The sequence below is a fragment of the Notamacropus eugenii genome, chromosome 4 (genome assembly GCF_028372415.1).
Source record: "Notamacropus eugenii isolate mMacEug1 chromosome 4, mMacEug1.pri_v2, whole genome shotgun sequence".
In the NCBI taxonomy this organism is placed as follows: domain Eukaryota; kingdom Metazoa; phylum Chordata; class Mammalia; order Diprotodontia; family Macropodidae; genus Notamacropus; species Notamacropus eugenii.
This window is the reverse complement of record NC_092875.1, coordinates 218629892-218652864: the sequence shown is the minus strand read 5'-3', so window position 1 is coordinate 218652864 and position 22973 is coordinate 218629892. Positions and strand designations below refer to the sequence as shown.

Here is a 22973-nt window from a genome sequence, read left to right as displayed (position 1 = left end):
TCATAAATTCTTTTATTCCCCATATATCAGAGAGGTAAAATATTCCTTTTTCTCCTAGTGTGTTTATACTGTCAGCCTTTATACTTAAATTATGTACCCATTTTAACTTCATATTAGTATACAGTGTAAAATATTGGTCTATGTAAGGTTTCTGCCATATTATTTTCTCATTTTCCCAGCAGTTTTTCTTACATAGTGTGTTTTTATCTCAGAAGCTGGAGTTTTGGGGTTTATCAAATGGTAGATTACTATAGTCATTGACTATTGTGTCTTGTGTATCTAACCTATCCCACTGATTCACCACTCTATTTCTTAGCCAGTACCAAGTAGTTTTGATGATTGCTACTTGATGAAACAACTTAAGATTTGGTATGGCTAGGGCACCTTCCTCTGCATTTATTTTCACTAATTCCCTTGATATTTTGAACTTTCTGTTCTTCCAGATGAATTTTGTTATTTTTTGCCAGTTCTATAAAATAATTTGTTGATTGTAATGGCACTGAGTAAGTAGATTAATTTAGGTAGATTGTCATTTTGATCATATTAGTTTGGCCTTCTCATGGGCAACTGATATTTTTCTTATTATTTAGAACTGAGCTTATTTGATGAAAAGTGTTTTGTAAATTGTGTCCATTTAGTTCCTGAGTTTGTCTTGGCAGGTAAACTCCCAAATATTTTATAATGTCTACAGTAACTTTAAATGGAATTTCTCTACCTCTTGCTCTTGGGTTTTGTTGGTAATATATAGAAATGCCAGTGATTTATGTGGGTTTATTTTATATCCTGTAACTTGACTACTTTTTTAATCTTTCAAGTAAATTTTATTTGGTTTTCTGGGATTTTCTAAATATACCATTATATCATCTGCAAAGAGTGATAGCTTTGCTTCTTCTTTACCTATTTTAATTCCTTCAACTTATTTTTCTTTTATTGCTGAAGCTAATGTTTCTAGTACAATATTGAATAACATTGGTGGTAACTGACATATTTGTTTCACCCCCAGTCTTATGGGAAACTCCTCTAGCTTATTCCCATTACATATAATGATTGCTGATAATTTTAAATAGGTGCTACTTATCATTTAAAGGAAGACACCACTGACTCCTATGCTCTCTAGTGTTTTTCAATAGGAATGGGTGTTTTATTTTGTTAAAAGCTTTTTTTCGCATCTATTGAGATAATTATACGATTTCTGTTAGTTTTGTTGTTGATATAATCAATTATGCTGATAGTTTGCCTAATACTGAACCAGTCCTGAATTACTGGTATAAATCTTACCTGATCATAGTGTATTATCCTCATTACAAGTTGCTGTAATCACTTTGCTAATATTTCAGTCAAAATATTTGCGTCTATACTCATTAGGAAAATTGGTCTATAGTTTTCTTTCTCTCTTTTTGCTCTTCTTGGTTTAGGTATCAGCACCATATTTGTATCATAAAAAGAATGTGTTAGGACTCCTCCTTCAACTATTTTTTGAAATAGTTTATATAGCGTTGGAATTAATTGTTCTTTAAATGTTTGAAAACATTCATTGTAAATCCATCTGACGCAGGATAATTTTTCCTAGGGAGCTCATCGATAGCTTGTTCAATTTCTTTTTTCTGAAATTGATTTAGTTAAGTATTTTCTTTTCTTTTCTGTTAATCTGGACAATTTATACTTTTTGTAAGTATTCATCCACTTCACTAAGACAGTCAAATTTATTGGCATACAGTTGGGCAAAACAACTCCTAATTATTGTTTTAATTTTTTCTTCATTGGTGGTGACTTCACCCTTTTCATTTTGATACTGGTAATTTGGTTTTCTTTTTTTATTAAAATCAAATTAATCAACGGTTTATCTATTTTATTGTTCCTGCCCATAAAACCAGCTCTTGGTTTTATTTACTAGCTGGCTTTATGGAGGGGCAATAAAAGAGATAAACCTTTGGTTAATTTTATTTTTAATAAAAAAAACACATTTTTTCATAAAATCCAGCCCTTAGTTTTATTTAGTAGTTCAATAGTTTTCTGAATTTCTCCTTTCAGAATTTCTAGCTTGGTATTTAATTGGGGATTTTAAATTTATTCTAACTTTTTATACTGCATGTCCAATTCATTGATCTTCTCTTTATTTTATTCATGTAAGTATTTAGAGATATAAAATTTCCTATAAGAACTACTTTTGCTGCATCCCATAAGTTTTGGAAAGTTGTCTCATTATTGTCATTCTTTTGGATGAAGGTTTTGATTGTTTCTATGATTTTTTGTATGACCCACTCATTCTTCAGGATTAGATTATTTAGTTTCCAATTAATTTTTAGTTTATATGCCCATGGTCCTTTGTTATATGTAATTTTGTGACATCATGATCTGAAAAGTTTGCATTTAAGATTTCTGCTTTTCTGCATTGGATTGTGAGGTTTTTAAAGCCCTAATACATGGTCAATTTTTGTGTAAATGCCAAGTACTACTGAGAAAAAGATATATTCCTTCCTATTTCCATCCAATTTTCTCTAGAGGTCTATCATATATAACTTTTCTAAAATTCTATTCATTTCCTTTTATTCTTTCTTGTTTATTTTTTAGTTAGATTTATCTGTTTCTGAGAGGGGGAGGTTGAGGTCTCCCATTATTATGGTTTTGCTGGATATTTCTTCCTGCAATTCCATTAACTTCTCTTCTAAGAATTTGGATGCTATACTACTTGTTGCATATGTGTTTGATAATGATATTACTTCATTGTCTATGATAACATTTAGCAGAATGTAGTTTTCTTCCTTATCTCTTTTAATTAGATCTACTTTTACTTTTGCTTTTGTCTGAGATCAGCATAGCCACCCTTGCTTTTTTTTTTTTTTTTTTTTACTTCAGGTGAAGTACAATATATCCTATCCCACCCTTTTACCTTTACTCTGCATATATCCCACTACTTCATATGTATTTTTTATAAACAATATATTGTAGGTTTGGGGCTTTTAATCCACTCTCCTTTCAGCTTTTGACCACTGCCTCCCTCAATCTGCCCTCTCTTTTATTAATCCTCACTGTTTTCTTTCCCTTTTCCCCTTCTACTTCTTCCCTCACTTCTACCCATCCTTCCCTTTTCTTTCTCCTTTTCCCTGCCATTTCTCATAGGGTAAGTTGAGTTTCTATACGTGAGTATGCTATTCCCTCTTTGAGTCAAATGCTGATGAGAGTAAGGTTTAACAGTGCTCATCTCCCTCTCTTTTCCCCTCTGCTCTAATAGTTCTTTGTGTCTCTTCATGTGATTAAGTTTACCTTTTTCTGCATCCTTTCCTCTTCTCCCAGTATAATCCATTTTTACCACTTAGATATTTTTTCATCATCACATGAAAGTCAGCCTATACCCACACCTTCTGTCTATGTGTATCCCTTTTAAATGTAGTAATAAGGGTACAGTTCTCAAGTGACAGAAGTATCATCTTTCCATGTAGGGATGTAAATGATTTGCCCTTATTGAATAATATGACTTTTTCTTTCCTGTTTACCTTTTTATGCTTCTCTTGAGTCTTGTATTTGAAGATCAAATTTTCTGTTGAGCTCTACTCTTTTCATCAGGAAGGTTTGGAAGTTCCCTATTTCATTGAATATCCCTCTCCTTGCCTGAAAGATTATGCTCAATTTTGTTGAGTGGTTGATTCTTGGTTGTAATCAAAGCTCCTTTGTCTTCTGGAATATCATATTCTGGGTCTTCTGATCTTTTAATATAGAAGCTGCAAGGTCCTATGTAATCCTGACTATGGTTCCATGATATTTACATTGTTTTTTTCTGGCTGCTTGCAGTGTTTTCTCCTTGACCTGATAATTCTGGAATTTAGCTATAATATTCTTTGGCATTTTCACTTTGGGATCTCTTTCAGGAGGTGATTAGTGCACTCTTTTGATTACTCTTTTACCCTCTTATTCTAAGACCTCAGGGAAGTTTTCCTTGATGATTTCTTGATTGTTTTCTATTTTGTCATCTTTTTGGTTTTGTTTTATTATTTCTTGATTTCTCATAAAATCATTAGCTTCTATTTGGTCCATTCTAATTTTTAAGGAATTATTTTCTTCAATGAGCTTTTAGACCACCTTTTCCATTTGGCCAGTTCTGCTTCTGAAGGCATTTTCCCCCTCCTTTTAGACCTCTTTTACCGTTTGGCCTAGTCTGTTTTTAAAAGTTTCATTTTCTTTATTATTTTCTGGGTGTGTGTGTGTGTATGTTTGTGTGTGTGCATGTATGTGTTTATGTGTGTGTCTTTTACCAAGCAGTTGACTCATTTTTAATGATTTTGTTACATCATTCTCATTCCTTTCCCCAAGTTTTGCTCTGCTTCTCTTACTTGATGTTCAAGATCCTTTTTGAGATCTTCCATGGCCTGAGACCAATTCATATTTTTCTTGGTGGCTTTGAATGTAGGAACTTTGACTTTGTTATCTTCTTCTGGGTGTGTGTTTTTATTTCTCATTGTTTGTTCATTTCCTCATCCCATTACTTGACTTTTAACTGTTTATTAAAGTAGGACTCTATTTCGAGGTTGGAGGGAACACTGTCCCAACCTTCAAGGAGTTTGTGCAGATGCTTTCAGAGATACTTATAAGGACCTGTAAGTTATAGTTCTTCAAGGATGGTATGACTTAAGGAGAGGTATTTCCTACTTTAGGTTTGTACTCTTGTCTGTGAACACCCACAAACATTCTTCTCTGCCCTGGAACTGTGAGAAGGGTCCCACCCACACTGTGGCCACAAAATTGTCTATGCTACTGCTCCTCCTTGCCCTGGGACTGCCACCCAGTACTGCAATCTGGATTCCAGTAAGACAAAAACAACAGAGACCTGCTTCAGTGCTAATCTCCTTCTGATCTCTTGTTTGACCCCCTTACTGGTCTGTAGCCTGAGACCTCAGGAAGAACTGATGCCATAGTCACTCCAAAGACCTGTTCCTGGTTTGCTGTGTGGTCTGGGCTATGCTAACTTGGTCTGTGCTGGACTGTCTTCCTCTCTCACCATGCTGATCTTGTATGTAGTCTTTGGCTTCTGTTGGGTTGAAAGGTCTGGAGACACCCACTATTGCCAGTGATTCAATTGGACCAAGACCTCCTCATAGTTTGCTAAAGGCTTGTCTGAGCTGGATCAGACTGTGCTGGATTGTGCTTCTCTCTTTCCCTGTTGCAACAGATCTTTTCTGCTAACCTTCCAAGTAGTTTTGGGCTGGCTTTTGCTTCACTCCATTTTTTTTAGTGGGTACTGCTGCTCTAGAATTTTTAGACAGTAAATTTTAGAGGTAGGTTTAGAGCTCAGGTGAGTCACTGACTTTATTCTACCATCTTGTCTCTAACTCCCCTGACATTAATTTTTAAAACTATATATATATATAGAGAGAGAGATATGTATAGAGATATATAGAGAGATATGTGTGTGTGTAGGTATGTCATAATTCCTTTAACCCCTTTCCAATCAATGAAAATTCACTTTGTTTTCAATGTTTTGATACCACAAAATGCTTTGCTACAAATATTTTTGTATATATACTTTTTTTTGGTCTTTGATTTTGTTAATATGCATACTTTCTTGTGAAATTCTGGGTTAAAGTTCTCTTTTAATATCAGAATATAATTTAAGTATAGCTAAATAAAAGCATGGAGTTACTAAAATCATATACAGGAAGTGATTTTTAGTTAAGTTTTAGTGGTCTTAGAAATTTTTTGTTTTGAAATTTTCTAGAATGCGTTCATCTTTGGAAAAAGAAGTTGAGTTACTTGAGTCTGCATTGTCTCTTTGGAAATGCAAGTATGAAGAAATGAAAGAATCAAAACAGATGAGCTTAAACCAGGTATGTAGACACAAATACCTCATTGACTAGAAATATTTTGAAAGATATAATTGTTCTCAGTCATAGAGTGTTGCCATTATATGCTAATTGCATGTTTAGTTGATAAGAAGTCACATAGAATAGCAGGGCTGCTCCAAAACAAAAACATGAAACAAAAATGCACATAGACAGCAGATTGATAACAATTAAATATTTTGAAGAAATCCTTAAAGAGTTAGCATTTTTAATGTGGAACCAACCTACTTTGTTGTATTTTCTTTTTTTTTGTTCTTTGCTCTACACAATACTGTTATTGGTATCTAATTATGTAAAGGATATCAGAGGCTTATATGAATCACATAGAAGAATATATCTGAAGTTATCCCTATTTGTTGATTACATAGTTGTTCACTTATAAAATCCGAGGGTGTTCAAAGAAAAATTAATTGATACAATAACTTTAATAAAGTTTCAAACTACAAAATATTTTCATAAAAATTTAGCAGCATTTCTATGTAATAAAAAAACTAAGAGAAAAATTGTAGAAATGGAAATTCCATTCAGAATAACAACAAAATATACAACATGTTTGGGAGTTCAACTACCAAAGCATATTAATTACTTGTACAAATTCAATTTAAAATATGCCTTAAAAATAAAGAAATATTAAGATAAAGAGCTGGAAAAATATTTAGTTTTTATGACTGAGCTATCTCACTATAATAAAAATGACATTGCTACCACTTTTCATGATAAACCTGTCAATTTATCAAGAAGATTCTTCAAAAAAAACTATCCTGATAAAATAATAATTATTTTGAAGCAATAAAAAAAAAAGATCTAAACTACCAAGGGCAATAATTTTAAAAAAATTAATGAAAAGGGAAAGCATGTCTAGATCTCAAAAATATTATGAAGTGGCAATTTTCAAAACAATCCACTAGTGATTAAAAACAGGAAAGTAAAGTAATGGAACAGACTTGACAAGAAAGAATAAGGATTAATATAACTCAATAACTTGATGGTCAATGAAGCTGAAAACATATATTATTTAAGAAGATATCCCTCTTTGATTAGAACTTTTGAGAAACTGCAAAGCATACTGTCATAAAGTAGGATTAGACCAACATATTACCCTTTATTAGACAATAAATTCAAATTGGTTAAGTGACCAGAACTGTAAACATTTTATCATGAGAAATTAAAAAAAATAAATCATATAAATTTTTTAATAGCGGAAGGCAAGAGATATGTTTCTAACCAAACAAGGGATAAAGATCATTACAAAAGATAAAAAGACCACTTTTGTTCTATGCATTTCAAAAGCTTTTGCACACACATAAAATTTAAGAAGGGAAGCGTTTGAGTGGTGAGAATTTCTTTAAATCAAATATCTCTGCTAGTGGTTTGCTCCATATACAAAATATAGAGACAACTACTATAAAAGAAAACCAAAAACCTTTACTCAACACATTAATGGTAAAGTGATAGGAACAATTTCCAAAAGAAGAATTACTTTCTCTTAAAAACCGTGAAAGAAATCTCTAAATCACTAATAATAATAAAAATGTAAATCAATAACCTGAGCATTTATCTAACAACCTGCAAGTATGCGAATTATCTAAGACAGGAAACATTCAATGTTGGAGGAGTCCTGTTTTGAGAAGATAAGACCATTAGTGATGTCCTTGGGGAGGCTAAGAATTAGTGCAACCATTCTGGAGAGAGATCTGGAATTATGTAAATAAAGGGACTAAAATGCCCATGTTTTTTGAACTCCTAGGCATACATCCCATAAAGGTCAATAACAACAACAAAAAAGACTTCACATGCACTAAAATATCTATTGCAAAACATTTTTTTGGAGTAATAGAAATTTGGAAATAAAGTAGATCCAATGATTGGGGAATGGCTAAACAAATAGTGTAGATACAGTTTCACTTTTCTCTAAGAAATAATGAATATGATGAATACAGACAAGCATTGAAAGATCTACATGAACTGCAACAGAATGAAGTTAAATCGAGCTAGGATAACAATGAGTACAGGAATGTAAATGAAAAGAATAGGAATTACAAAGCAACTGAAAATGAATTTTCTACAATTGTGAAAAATAAGCTTGTCTCCAAAAAAGATACAAATGAAAGAATACCCTTTCTTCCCCCCCCACCCCAGACATGAGGAATCCATAAATGTGGAGCATTGCATATAATGTCAGATATTTTGATTTCTTGATCAGTTTTGATAATTTCCCCCTTTTTCTTTTTGTTTAAGATTTTTTTTTAAATAAGGGAAGAACCTCTGGGAATGAGAGAGCAAAGGGTAAAGGGGGAATATAAATGATATACAAAAAGATATGGAAGAAATTTTTAAAAATTAATTTAGTGTAGGAGTAAAGAAACTATTTGGTACTGTTAGTGTTTCTCTTCCCACCTTGTCTGTCAGTCTTCCTTTCTATTTGTCTGACTTCAGGATTTTGTTGACAAATTCTGAGGTCAATGTGCCCTACTGTGAGAAAACATGTCTTGTCTAATAATCATTGGATTTTACATCAGAAAATTTGTGTCTTGATCCTGACTCACCTTCTAGCTAGCTCTTTGACCTTGGGTATCATTTTGTTTCTCTGTGACTAGTATTCTTATCCATAAAATGAATAGATTACATTATGATTATTATACTGTGAACTAGAAGTTATTATTATGATACCTTCTAGGTCTAAAATGCTGATTTTTTATTATCTAATCATACACACACACATATATGAATACATATGTCATTTTAATATCCCCCTCCCTCAAAACCCAAAGTTTAAAGAGAAGAGTGATGATATTAGAAAGATCACCCTTTTCTAGACAGCCCATTTACTCTTTTGCATTGCCTCAATATAATATGTGTTCCTGTAATGAGATAATGGCATTTGAATTAAATTTATCCTGCATAATTGTTTTCTATAATGAAAATTTCTTCCCATAATTTTCTTTAACATAAATCTCAAAGCGTTTGGGAACTTTTATAAGGAATAGAATAGGCAACTAAATTCAGGAACATCTTTCTCCAGCTAGACATTCTGGTGTCATCACTATAGAATAAGGCATCCAGAACCTGGCCTCTTAGACAAGGAATGACAATAGTAATATTACAGTGAGGCCACCAGAACATAAATGTTCCAGGGAAGCTCCTGAAGTCTTCTACTCTTCAAGATGAATGCTGTGTTTATTGAGCAACCTAGGGATATATCTGCTAAGAGATGGCACCCTTAACTTCTTATTTATTTATTGCAATTCTGCATCACTTGTTTTAATAATTCCATAACAAGACATGGTTGTGTGAAGGTTTAATCAATGGATAAACATTTATTTAGCACCTACTATGTGCCAGTCACTGTGCTAAATTCTGGGGTTATAAAAAGAGGCAAAAGGCAGTCCTTATCCTTAAGGAGCTCACCACCTAATGGGGGAGACAAGAAGAAAACAAATGTATAACCTAGCTATACACAAGATAACTAGGAAAAGGCTAGCAGAGGTAAGGCACTAGATTTAAGAGGCTGGATAAGGCTTCCTATTGAAGGTGTGGATTTAGTTAGTACTTAAAAGAAGTCAGCTGGTCTCAGGAGAGATGGAAAAGAGTATTCGATGCATGGAGGACAGCCAGAGAGATTGCCTGGTGCCATGAGATGGAGTCTCTTGTTAATAGAACAGCCAGGAGGTCAGTGTCATTGGATAAAGGAGTACATGTTAAGGAGTAAGTCATAAGGAGATTGAAAATGTAGGAGAGGTCTAGGTTATGAAGAGCTTTGAAGGCCAAATAGTGCATTTTGCATTTCATCTTAAAGGCAATTAGAAGCCAATGAAGTTTATTGAGGGGGATGTGTATGATGCGTTCAGACCTGTATTTTTAGGTAAATGACTTTGATGGCTGAATGGAGGATGGATGGGAGTGGGAAGGGCCTTGAGGCAGGCAGACCTACCAATAGGTTGTTGCAATAGTACAAGTGGGACATAATGATAGCTTATACTGCAGTGGTGGTAGTGTCAGAAGTGAGAAGGAGGCATATTTGAGAGATGTTACAAAAGTGAAATTGAAAAAGCCTTGACAATAGATCAGATATGAGGGAGAGAGAGATAGAAATTGAAGATGGCCTCTTTTGAGCCTAAAGGACTGGGATGATGGTGTCAGTAATAGGAATATTAAGACAAAGATAAAGGGGAAGTTTTTGGGGGAAAGACAGTTCAGTTTTGGACATGTTGAGTTTAGAATGTCTAATGGATATCCAGTTTGAGATATCTGAAAGGCAGTTGGAGATGTGAAACTGGAAGTTAGCAGAAAGGTTAGGGAAGGATAGGTAGATTTGAGAATTATCAGCATAGAGATGGTAATTAAATATGTGGAAGCTTATGAGATCACCAAGGCACAATACGGGATAGTAAATGGAGGATGAATTGTCCTTTCTTCTATTGTGAGTTATTGGGCTAGTATGGGTCCCATGAAAAAGGAAAGTGCCTCTCTAAAAACTGCCAGTTCATTTCTCTCTGTCAGCACAGAGTAGACACTAGGTATTTTGAAAGTGAGACTTACTAGAATGATTGTGATGTGGGAAAATGATTGTTGCCCTGTCAGCAACTTAACATTAATTTCTCTTTTAAAGGTAGTCCAAAGCACAGGTTGTTACTATAGACTTGGAGGACTTTAGGATCTGGAAGGAAGATAGGACTCTATAAATACAGAATAATTATTTATGGACTACTATGAGTTTCTATGATATTGGGAACCTGAAGGATTTGAGGTCATCTTCTGTTGAAATGTTCTGTTGAAAAGTTAGCATAACTCTTTCAACAATACTTTCTCCTTGAGGTTGGGAACATGACTATTTATGTAGCATTCATAGCTCAAGAAAGATGACTTCTGCCCGAGAATTTTCTCTTGTGGAGACATTACCTCAGTTTACAATCCATTCTGTTTAATATACACACAGGAGAGGGAATATCAACTCCTGTACTTGCTATGGAAGTGTTTATCTCTGTTTCTGTCTCTCTTTGTATATCTGTGTCTGTATCTATACCTGTATCTATATCTAATATGGGTGCATTTTAGGCCCATTCTCCCCATCTCTGAGCTGGAAGTTCAGGACCTACTCATGGGCCTGATTCTGTTGGGCATAGTACCAGAGCTTTGACCTTCTCCATCTCCAACTCTGATCTCCAACTCTGATCAGTTCGCCACTCTTTAGACAAGCTCTTGGCTTCCTATAACTGTCAGGGTTGACTATATCAACGCCAGGCAATGCAGATAGCCAGCTCAAGAGATTTGTCTCAGCATTTCAGATAGCAGGATTACAGGCCTGTAGCACCATATCTAATTTATTTGTAACTGGAAATCTAATTTAAGATGACGTTAAATATTGGCATTTATATAGCACTTTTGGTTTTCAAAGTACTTTTAGTGGCTTACCACATTTAAATCTCTCAATAACCCTATGATGTAGATAGACTAGTTATTCATATTTAGTAACAACAAGAACCAAAGAAATTGGAGACGTGGAGGGTTAAAGTGACTTATCCATAGTCACCTAGCTAGTGAGTGTCCAAGAGAAGAATCAAATTCAGTTCTCTCACGGTCCCAAGTCCAGTGTATTAAGAGTATTCCTCAGCTTAGTTATCCTTGGTAATAATACTTGTCACTCTTCTCCATCTAGCAGCAGCAGCAGCAGTGCAGTAGTAACAGTTATAAAAGTAGTAGTAGTAGCAACAATAATAATATCACCTTTAGTCAGTCAACTAGTATTTGTTAAGCACTTTAAAGATTTATATACAGAAACAGTCTTCAAAAAGTCATGAATGAAGGGGATAGTTTTCTTTTTATTTTGAGTAAAAAAGTAAAAGATCCAAACAACTCCCCTCTCTTAGAGAAAGATTTTCCCCTTCCTCTCCATTCCGCCCTCCCCTCTCCTTCCTCTTTCCCCCTTTTTCTTCCTCTCTTTTTCTTCTTTTTCCTTCTCTTTATGCCTGTCTCTCCCTTTTCCTGCTTATTCCATTTCTCCCTCTCTTTCTTCCTCCTCTCCATCTTCCTTTCCTCCTCTCCCTGTATTCCTCTTCTCCATCCTTTCTCTCTCCCTTCTTTTTTTTCCCTCTTCCCCCACTCTTTTTTTCTCTCCCCCTCCTGCCCTCGAACCAAGCAGGAAAAGGTAAATAGAAGGGAAGTCTGTTCTCATGACTTCTCAAAACAGTTCCCAATGGACCTGAATAAGCAGGTACACATTGTTAAACCTTGACTTATTTTAGGAATGATTTTGTCTTCTGTTTTTTTTTTCTTCTAATTATTGCTGTGTTATTGTTAAAGTTGCCATTTTTCTTATCTTGGAATCATTTTTCCTATATTCAAATGTTTGTACTGAGCTAGGAATTTCATCCAGTAATGTATGTTTCTGGCATCTCTATGTATAATCATGTAGTCATTATTGAACTAATAATTTCCTCTATATTCTAAATGCTTCCTAACGCTCCATCCTCTCTCCCTCCCTCCTTTTCTCTCTCTCTCTCTCTCTCTCTCTCTCTCTCTCTCTCTCTCTCTCTCTCTCTCTCTCACACACACACACACATTCTCATAATTTCATGGTTATATTTTTATATTTTATTTGGCTGATTTGGACAAAATCTTATAATATGTAGGACAAAAATATTTCACAACTTAAAATATTTTGTGTTTTATTTTCATAATCACAGTATGTTACTTAAAAGCCACTCAGTGTTTAGGACAGAATTTATCACAAGATTGAATTCAGAAAAAGACATGCATGTACTTGGTATCACCACTTGTGTGCAGTATAGACCTACAAATATGATGATCAGTCTGTTGAAGTCTGTTCTCCTATGTTATCATTGTACCGTGGATATGTTTTAGTATAGTGTTGAGAAACCTCTTATTTCCTTAGTAAGTTTACATAAATGTCCTTCATAAAATGCCTATTATTTTAAATACCACAGTATAACTTAAACTTAAACTTACCTAGATTTCAAATTGTAGAGATTAGAGTATTAGATAGTATAACCTGTCTATACTTTGATATTCATATTACAAAACATAAAAACAATAATGCTGAACTGGATAAAAACTTGTCTCTTGAATAAGACAGAGAACCTAGAACCTATTGGGGCTGAGCATTACTCTCTTCTACTCTATTGTCAAAAAATTCCATAGTGTCAACAACTAAAGTTGCTTTTATATGGGTGATTTCAATAAGCCAGAAGTAAGGCGAATGAGGCTAGAGATTGTGCATTTAACTGTCATGGTGCAAGTAAATGGTAAAATGCAATTTTACACATATGAGGAAAAAAAAGATGCTCTAGTTCATGGCTTCAAGGTCCCTTTACAGTACTGCTCTCAAGGAAAATCTTTTTTTTTTTTTTTTGTAGAGTTCTGCTCCTAGGTACTCTTGTGAACAGTGACTAGAAGATTCATAGCATACTGACCCTTAAAAGATTTAGAATACAAGCAGGTTCTTTATCAAGGCAAAGACTCACAACTAGAAAGCTCTGAGTTCATCCAAAGATGTGTTAAATTTCTGCATGATTATTATAAAAATGTGATGAGATCCCACCTCCACATCATCTTTAAAAATGCAAACTAATAAGGTCTTGAGGAACAGTTCTCACTAGAGCATCCAATTTATTCTTTCTGGAATACTTTATAAACAGTACATATCCTATGCAATGCTAACAAAAAGTGAGATAGAGAGATAAGAAATGAAGTGGTCCAAAGCCTCATACATCAGTGATTGACAAGCAGAAAAAGTTGTCATGATACATTTTGTTTCACTGAAACACCACAGAAAGTCTCTCCCTTTTTGCTTTCAATCTTCTCCAAAAGATCTGAATAATTCACATTTGCCTTCTTTGTTGTCTTCAACTTTGTAGGTGCCCTAACAACAGTAGCTTCTATTCTTTGAAATATATGAATCTATTCAAAAGCAAACAAATGCTTGGCTAAGCACTAGAGGGAGGGAATGCTTATGGGAAGATAAACGATTTTTAGAGTCAGAACCAGATGTTCTTAACAGATCAAGACTTTAAAAATAAGTATTTGTATAGCTAATATTTCTCAAAGGGAATTTTTAAAGTTAAATCATTGAAATTTTGAGAAGGGAAAGTTGAATAATTTAATAGGAACATCTAAGTAAGTATCAACCAAAAACAGCCAGCATGGATATTGAAGAATAGGGATGGTTGCATTTGGAACACAATGACCATGTTGCATCTGGTCCTGAATTAAGAATTTTTCCTTGCTATTCTGTCTGTGCTTGTTTGGCACTACGTAAATAATACTGGCATTCATTGACTTAATAGTCTTGCGCTTTTATTGTCTCATCCCTGGTTTAGTCTGCTCAGCAATCTGTACATATTGATAATAATTTGACTCAGATGTATTGTCAACTTTGTCATTTATAGAACTATGTCATTTTAGAGTTGGAAGGTAGCTTAGAGACAATCTGATTTACCTTTCTATTTTGTAAATAAGGAAACTTGCCAAAAAGGGAGTGAGGAGGGAGAATAAGCATTTATATAACCTTGTAATGTGCCAACTACTGTGATAAGCACTATTTTACAAATATTCCATTTTATTCTCACAACAACTTTGAAGCTGGTGCTATATTAAAAAACATGTTTAAGATCAAAGGTGAGGTAGTAACAGACTCAAGCCCAGAGGGCCATCATGTTCAGAATGAGAGAAATAATCATCTTACTGCCATAGTCAGATAACCTCTGGAATACCATTCTGATCAGTGCCCACATTGAAAGACATTGATAATCTGAAGAATATCCAAGAAGGTGACTAGGATGATGAGAAAATTAAAGCCAATGCAATATAATACTCTTAAGCAGGGGCTATTTAGTGTTTTTGTTGTCAAGGAACCCTTTGGTGTCCTGGTGAGGACTGTGGGCTGCTTTTTAGAATAATGTTTTGAAATGGATAAAATAAAATATAGAAGATTACAGCGTAAACCAGTTATACTGAAAAACAGTTGTTAAACCCCACCCGCAATAACTTAACAGCCCTTCCTTCCCCTGAAGTATTTAACCTAGTGTTCACAGAATTTGCTTCATTGGAATTACTGCAAAATTGATTTGTGATAAAAGCCCCTCACTCATTCTTTTTTATTGCCTCTTCTTTTGGACAGAGGCCATTACACTTTTAAATGTCCTTTTCTCCTTTTAGATGTCTTTCTTCATCTTATCATTATAGTTTTACTCAAATTAAACATCCCAATTTGTCATTTAGATAACATTCTCACTTTCTTCTTGCAGAAATAAATTATTTCTCTTTTGACATAACAAATTACAGTAGCGAGAAGAGAAAGAGGCAGATTTATTATTCTATTGTGGTCAGTGAAAATATTTGTTTCATAACCAGACAGCAGTGTTTAAGTAAGGGAACCGCAACAATGTTGTGAAGAAAACAATCTTCATGAAACAAAAGAAAAGAAAAGGCAGGCGGTATATATACGTTTATCTATACATATATATGTATACATATGTATACATATATATATACACACACACACACTATATAAATATATGTATATATACACATACACATATATAAATGTATATTTATATTTATATATATATTTGGTTTTTACATTTTTATTTGGATTTTGCGTTCAGGAATGTTTTACAAAAATATTAGTGAGAAACTCTGATTTGTTAGGCACAATGTGTAGAAGATTCATTCTGCCTTTTATGTTTTATAAACAAAGCAACTAATATCTATCCTTTAATTTCTATAGAACTGATAGAATCACACGCCTCCCCACCTTCAATGGCTTTTACTTCTAAATGTATCTTGACAATCTTTAATTGGAACTGAACAGGCAAGTAAAATAGTCACATTTATTCTTTCTCAGAGAAGAGGTAGGCAGCGTGAGAAAAATTATTGAAGAAATATAGGGAGTATAGAATAAAGAGGGGATTAAGAGAATCCAAGTAGAATCAAAGTGATAGAGATTGTACAAGTGACATTAAAGCATTCCTGGAGAGAGTGTTTGTGTTCACTAGCTATGCCCAGGAACAAGAGCATAGAACAAACTCAGAATTAATTATATTTGCACAAAAGGTACAAGTAATAAATTATAATAATACCTAATATCTACATGGATCTGTGATTTCAGATTAAAACTTATCTGAGCCTTTTCATTTTGTGTGCATTTTTACATGGTCTTTCACATTTTACAAAGTCCCAGTAGCACAACAACCCTGTGAAGTAGGTGGAACCTTTCTTGCATACCTTAATTCTTCATATAGTTCTATCTATCATGATGAAGGGAGCAGCTGGAAGCACAGTAGACAGAGCATGGTACCTGGCAACAGGAAGACCTGAGTTCAAATAAAGCCTTGGATACTAACTATGGGACTCTGGGCAATTTGCTTAACCTCTGTTTGCCTCAGTCTCCTCAAATTTAAAAGGAGGTATAATAATAGTATCTACCTCCTCAGGTTGTTGCAAGAAGCACAGTGTCTGGCACATAGGTATTATATAAAGGGTCATTCCCTTCCCTTCTTCCCCTCATAAGTTTATATAGCACTTTAAACTTTGCAAAGGTACTTACACATATTATCTTGTTTTGTTTTTTTTTTACTCATCACATCCCTGTGACATAGATCTCACTATTATCCCCATTTTATAGGTGAGAGACTGGAGGCAAACAACATTTCAGTTATTTACCAGAGTCACATTACTAGTAAGTGTCTGAAGCAGAATTTTAGCTCAGGTCTTCCTGACTATATTCTATCACTCTATGAGAATGCGTGGGTGAAATAGGTCATCCATTTTATGGTGGCAGCCTATTCAATGCAATTCAATTCAGTTCACTTTATTTCAGTTTAACAAATACTTATTTAGTGTGTGCTAGGAGTTGGTATTGTTGTATAATGAAAAAGGGGGAAGAGGTGTTGGAATTAAAAAAAAAAACAACTGGTTTGCTCTTCTATCTCTGGTATCTTCTGTGTGACCTCAAGCAAGCCCTTTCATTTCTCTGATCTCAATTTCCTCTTTTGGAAAAATATGCATTTTGGATTAGGTCTCAAATATATATTCCAGCTGTGAATCATATAATCCCATGAAAATCAATGAAATCTCATAGGTAATTATTTGCCATAACATCTTTGAATTGCTTAGAAACTTTCTTGATCTCTCCTGTTTCCTGGTTCTGATGATTTTCCTTTTATTACTGGGTAGGATTAATTTCATCTCCACCCTTAGATGCTATTGTTACATAGCCAGAATCATCTAATACTAGAGCTGGAAGGAACCTAGAAGCTCAGGTAGGTCAACTCTCTTATTTCTTCAGCTAAGAAAAATGAGACCAGAGTGGGGAAAACGGTTTTCCCAACGACTCATACTCATTTATTGGTAGAATCAGAATTAGAATGAAGGTGTCTTGATTGTCAGTCATGTGCTTAGTCCACAACATACTACCATCTGACTAATATTTTCATATCCCATTTGACCATTACCTTTGCCCTGAATCCTTTTCAGAATGAATTTTGGCTATCCTTGCATTTATCAGAAATGATATTTCCTCTGCCTCTTTCAGACTTCTTGTGGACTTACTTAATGTTATCTCCATTACAGACTGGCTCTAGCTCCTTCCCTTCTCTTAATCTGATGTTGATCAACTTAGTTGTTTCCAGTATTGTACCCTGAGTTCATATGATCACAGATTATAAGGGGCTTAGAGATCATCTTGCCCAAATTTCTTATTTTATCGATGAGGAATTTAAGACTCAGTGACATTCCAGAGTCCCACAGATGGTAAGCAGCAGAACCAGCATTTAAATCTAATTCCTTTGATTGTACATCTTATATACTTACCTTACACCATGTTGTTGCCTTAGCTGGCATCCCAGAAATTTAAATGACATTCAATGCTATGAAATATTCCTATACCTTTACAAGACAACGTCTTAATTTTTAGATGAATAAAAAGAAATCTTAGAAGGATCAAGTGAAATGGATGGACATCAATAGTGAGAACTGGAGTCAAGGCTTGGACTCTTGGTTTTGGTTTTAAACTCTAACCAGTTTCTATTGAATCATGCTGCCACTCTCCATTGCCACCCCATAATACGGCCATTAAGGATAATAGTAGTGTCCAAAAATTATAAGCACATATACATATACCAATTCCTGTGTAATCCATGTAATCTTCGTGTTTGAGATATTACAGTGATGGTGAGCTGCAGTGACCTAATCATTGCATATACACAGAAAAATAATGAAGCACATTTCATACTTGTCAAGAGAGTATGCAATTTTGGAAGACTGAAGGTTTGATTATCAAGATATCTAAAAAAAGAACTTGAATGATTAGAAAATATTATAAATATTCCATGAAATTCACATAGAAATAGTCAGAAAAAAATGTTGTGGTAGAAAAGCAGATTTAAGAGACAGTAGGACAAAAATGATATAAAATTAAATAAAACCATAGAATGAGACAAGGCTATGTAGAAGGATGGGCTATAAATGTAGGACTGGGCATTTTGGATGAATGGTCTAGTTTAGATTGCATTATAGAAGGTCTGGGTATGGACTGAGAAGGAGAAAAATGGAAACTGGACTAACAATTAAAGTAATCATATTTTGGATCAGACTCCTCAATTAAAATCCCATTAGGCTCCTTACACTTACCTCCAAATCTTGTCACCAAAGATATTTTAAGTTTTAAAGAGATGTTTTAAATGAAATACCAGATAATCTCATTAATCTACTAGCCTCATCATCAGGTTGTTGATTTCTGACTGCACCATTCATTCCTTCAGCAAACATTTAAGTGTCTATTATGTTCAAGGCACTGTGAAAAAAAGAAAATTTCCAGACTTTTCTCTTTAGTTATGAAATAGCAGGGAAAATTAACAGAGGCTGCACAATAGGAGGTTGGTAACAGGGGCTACTACTATCAAATCAGCCTCATGCATTAAAGAAAAGGGAAGAGAATTTTGAATCTACTATTTAACTTGAATCAACTAAGTGAAAAGTCAGTCATACTAGTGAGAATTATAGAAGGAGCAGAGAGAAAAAGATTGAAATGGGTATACGACAGTAGGCCCAGACAAAGTAGGAAGAAGAAATCACACAAAAAAAGTATTTCTAGAACATTAATTTTTAAATAGAGCATTTAGTTTATTACATAATAAAGTATACTTTCTTTGTCATTATAACAAGGATACAATTTTTAGCAAATATATTACAGCCACAAGAGACTGGCAAAAGCATAGCTTGAGAACAGATTTGTACCTCAGTATAAGAATACCATGTGATAAAAACTCTATGTCTTAATCATATTATCCAAAAGAAATGGAAGTTCTTGAATAAGTAATTCTTTTTAATTAAAGAGAATCTTAAAAAAAGAAACTTATCTATCAAGGGGAAATGAGTTGAGGCAAAATTTAAGTGAAAAATGTAATATGAATTATTTCTCAAATATGTTAGTCAAAGATATATTTTTCAAAATATCTTATTTCTAGAACATTATCAGCAAAAATACCTCACAGAACAATGAAGAGTCATAAAATGAAAAGCAAGCTTGCCGAAAGCTTTTCATGACAGTAAATTAATCCTCATCATCCAATGAGCACTTAAAGATGAAACTAGATGAGGACAACAGATAAATAAAAAAAGGGAAAAAATGTGTTCTCTCTAAGAAAGTCTTCTCTCCATCATTGATATCAGAGTGAGTTTATTCATTCTGCTATATTACCTCATACCTCGTTGGGTTACATGAATAACTCAAATTGTCAATGTAATGCTAACATGATATTCACAGTACCTATGGCATGCCGGCATAATTCTGAATTATAAAATATAACAGACTCTCCACATGAAAGACAGAACCAAAACATTTATTCAGATACTAAAAAGCCAAATCCATCATAGTGACAAAGAAATCTATACACAATAACAGTGCATAAGACAATACCATCATCAAGCCTTCCCTCTGTTAAGCTTCCCACAAACCTTCTCCCTTAAAAAAATCACAATCAGGCTCCCTAAAACAAAATTGCAAGGAAGCTCTCTCACCCTAGTCATTACTTTCCCAGCTCTGTTTGCTCTCTAACTTATTCTCAGCTCTGCTCTAGCTCTACCTCTTCCTGTTCCTCCCTTTTAACAAACTCTTCCCACCACATGTGACTTAGGCTTCCATATGATTTAATCAGATCACTTGAGCCTGTTCATGAATGGTTAAAGATCTTCCCATTTACCATTACACTCATTAATGAACATAACTATGGGAAAAACTAGTTGGGTCACATCACATAAACAAGGATATCATTTATGCTAGAGAGTATGCAATTTTGGAGAACTGAAGGTTTGATTATCAAGATATATAAAAAAGAACCTGAATGATTAGAAAACATTATAAATTGTATTACACTTAAAATGGTGATAAAGGGAATGCCAATAATTACAAATACATTTATCTTTTACATTTCTATAAAATACAAAAATGATCTGTACATATATTGCATAAATCCTTGGAGAACAAATGAAAAGAGAATAGGCAGACCTCCACAAATGACATTCCACAGCAGACTGCATTTTTTTATAGTCAAACAACTTACTAAAAGTAGCAGATATTTCAAGATCCCACTGTGATTTTGGTTTGTTGAATATAAAAGATCATTTGACTCACTAGAGCAAAATGCTGCCTCAAAAGCATTCTTCTAACAAAATTTGCCCCATTCTTACGTTAAAAATCAAAGAAGAATCCTCAACAGATGCAACAATAAAAGCAACTATGTTCCATCAATCTCTTATCATAATTACCATATGTGGCATAAAACAAGGACATATACTCACTGAAGTTGTTGAGCTTTGTCACAGAAGAGATTTAGGGAAGAGTTCAAGTGAGGAAAGACTATATCATTAATGTCATTAATCTACAAAAAAAAAATTGTAGATGACTTTATAGTAATTGCATCACCATAGAACACTACCTCATAAATGTGATTCACAACCAGTCAAATGAGTGTGGCCTAATAAGGCCATTCAACTGTTTACAAATATATTTTGGGTAGACAACAGACAGCCTACAATTCTGAATCAGTACTGAATAGGAAGAAGACAATTTAGGAAATTGTATTTAGGAAATTATTTAGCCTTTTCAATGGCCACAAGTTCTCTATTGAAAACAATATTCTTATCTTTTAAACAGCAATATCCTTTCACCAGTAATATATGGCTGTGAATCATCAAACAGCATACTTTCAGGAACATATGGGGCTTTTATATATCATGTGATGAGGTATTATGAACCACATTAATTTTTACTGGTTCTCAAGTAATTGTAAAAGATAAAGGAACTCTCTTCCTGCCTTTACTTATACTTTGTTGGGTGAACCCTTTATGGAGAATGTATGGGAAGTAATGGATATGAATTCATATAGGATTTTAAAAAGTGAATGGATTATGAACTACACAATCTGCACTAGAGGTACAGGTTTATTTAGATTCTGGGCTACTCCTAAATCAGGAGAATCCAGTGTTTCAGTCTGAGGATAGATACGTAATAAATTACTTGTTGGCCATAAATTATTTAACAAAATAAATTATCAACAAAGAATAATTTGTTCAACCATTCTATCAGGATCAGTCAGTAAACAAGCATTTATTTGGCATTAACTATGTTCCAGGAACTGTACAATGGGAATACAAAGAAAGATCAAAACTTAGTCCCTGCTCTTAAGGAGCTCACATTATATTGAGAGATACAATGTCCAAATAACTATGTGCATACAAAATATATAGAGTGTAAATATAAGGGAATTTCAGATGGAAATCACTTATAATAGGAAGTAGTGACTGGGATAAGTTTCATGCAGAGAATAAGATCTGAGGTAAATCTTAAAGACAGACAAGTTCCTAAATCAGAAGTAAGAAGGGAGAACTTTTCAGGGGAGGAGAACAGTCAATACAAGTGCTTGTAGTTTGGGAAATGAGTATTATACATGAGGAACAGCAAGTAAATATAACTGGATTGTAGAGTATGTAGAAGGGACGTATGTAAGGAAACTGCAAAAGTAAGAAGGGGCAAAGAGAGAGTTTTATAATTGACCCTAAAAGTAATAGGGAGACACTGGAGTCTATTGAGCAGACAGGGTGACATGATCATACTTGTGCTTTAGGTAAATCACTTTGACACTTGAACATAGAATGAATTGGAATGAACATAGATTTGAGACAGAGGGATCCAATTAAGAGTCTATTTCAATAATACAGTCAAGAAGTAAACAGGATCTGTATTGGTGTGATAACTCTGTGAATGGAGAGAAATGGGGTATATACAAATGATGTGAAATTTGAAGAAAAACAAGATTTTCCAAATGAGATTGGCAAGGAGCACCAACTTCCCTTGGGCTGGATTCTTTGTTTCAAGACAATAGGAAATCATATCAATGATTCCAACTTGAGACTCTGAATCAATAAAATCATGATGTTTTGTCTATTTAAAGAAAAGCCATCTTACTCTATATAAAATATATGCTTATTCTACCACAACTACAATTGGCATTTTATATGCCATATATTGGCACATGTATATATTAATTATAGTTGTGGTAGAAGATATTTAATATGTACATATATATTTATAGTTATGTGTATATATTTATGTATATATGTGTATATGTACATGCATATACATATATACATGCAATACACACCTGTATATAAATGGGCATATAGATATCTATATGCACATGCATGTACACATATAATACACACATAGGTGTGTATATGTACATATATGTGTATATGTGTATGTGTATATAAGTAAGAAGGAACACTAGCAGGATCAGGACTTTGCTGGCAGTCCCAGTATGAAAAAAGTTTGGTGTAGGCACTCACAGACCAGAGCACAGGCCAGAATAGCAACGGCCACACCTCTCCTTAGTTCATGCCACCTTGGAAGAACTGAAGACTTACAGACCCACAGAATCAGATCTGAAAATAGCTACTTGAAAAACCTGAAACTTGGAACAAAAACCTTTCCACTCCAGGAGCAGAGGCCAAATTTAACATTAAGTTAAAACTCAAGAAATAGACTGGAAAAATTAGGAAACAGCACAAAAGAACCTGATAATACAAAGTTACTACGGTGAAAGAAAGATAAAAAACCAAACT

The 22973-nt window shown here is 34.0% G+C and overlaps 1 protein-coding gene across 12 annotated transcripts in view; it reads left to right on the top strand.

The window, feature by feature from the left end:
• The window catches only part of CCDC102B (coiled-coil domain containing 102B), an 845733-nt gene that overhangs the window by 125757 nt on the left and 697003 nt on the right, over positions 1–22973 (top strand). For all 12 annotated transcript variants that reach the window (XR_011966005.1, XM_072604137.1, XM_072604128.1 and 9 more), the window contains one exon: positions 5711–5819. Coding sequence is in view for 11 of the 12 variants with exons in the window: in XM_072604137.1 (XP_072460238.1) it covers positions 5711–5819 (109 nt within the window). In the remaining variant the exon portion in view is untranslated. The remainder of the gene's footprint in view (positions 1–5710; positions 5820–22973) is intronic.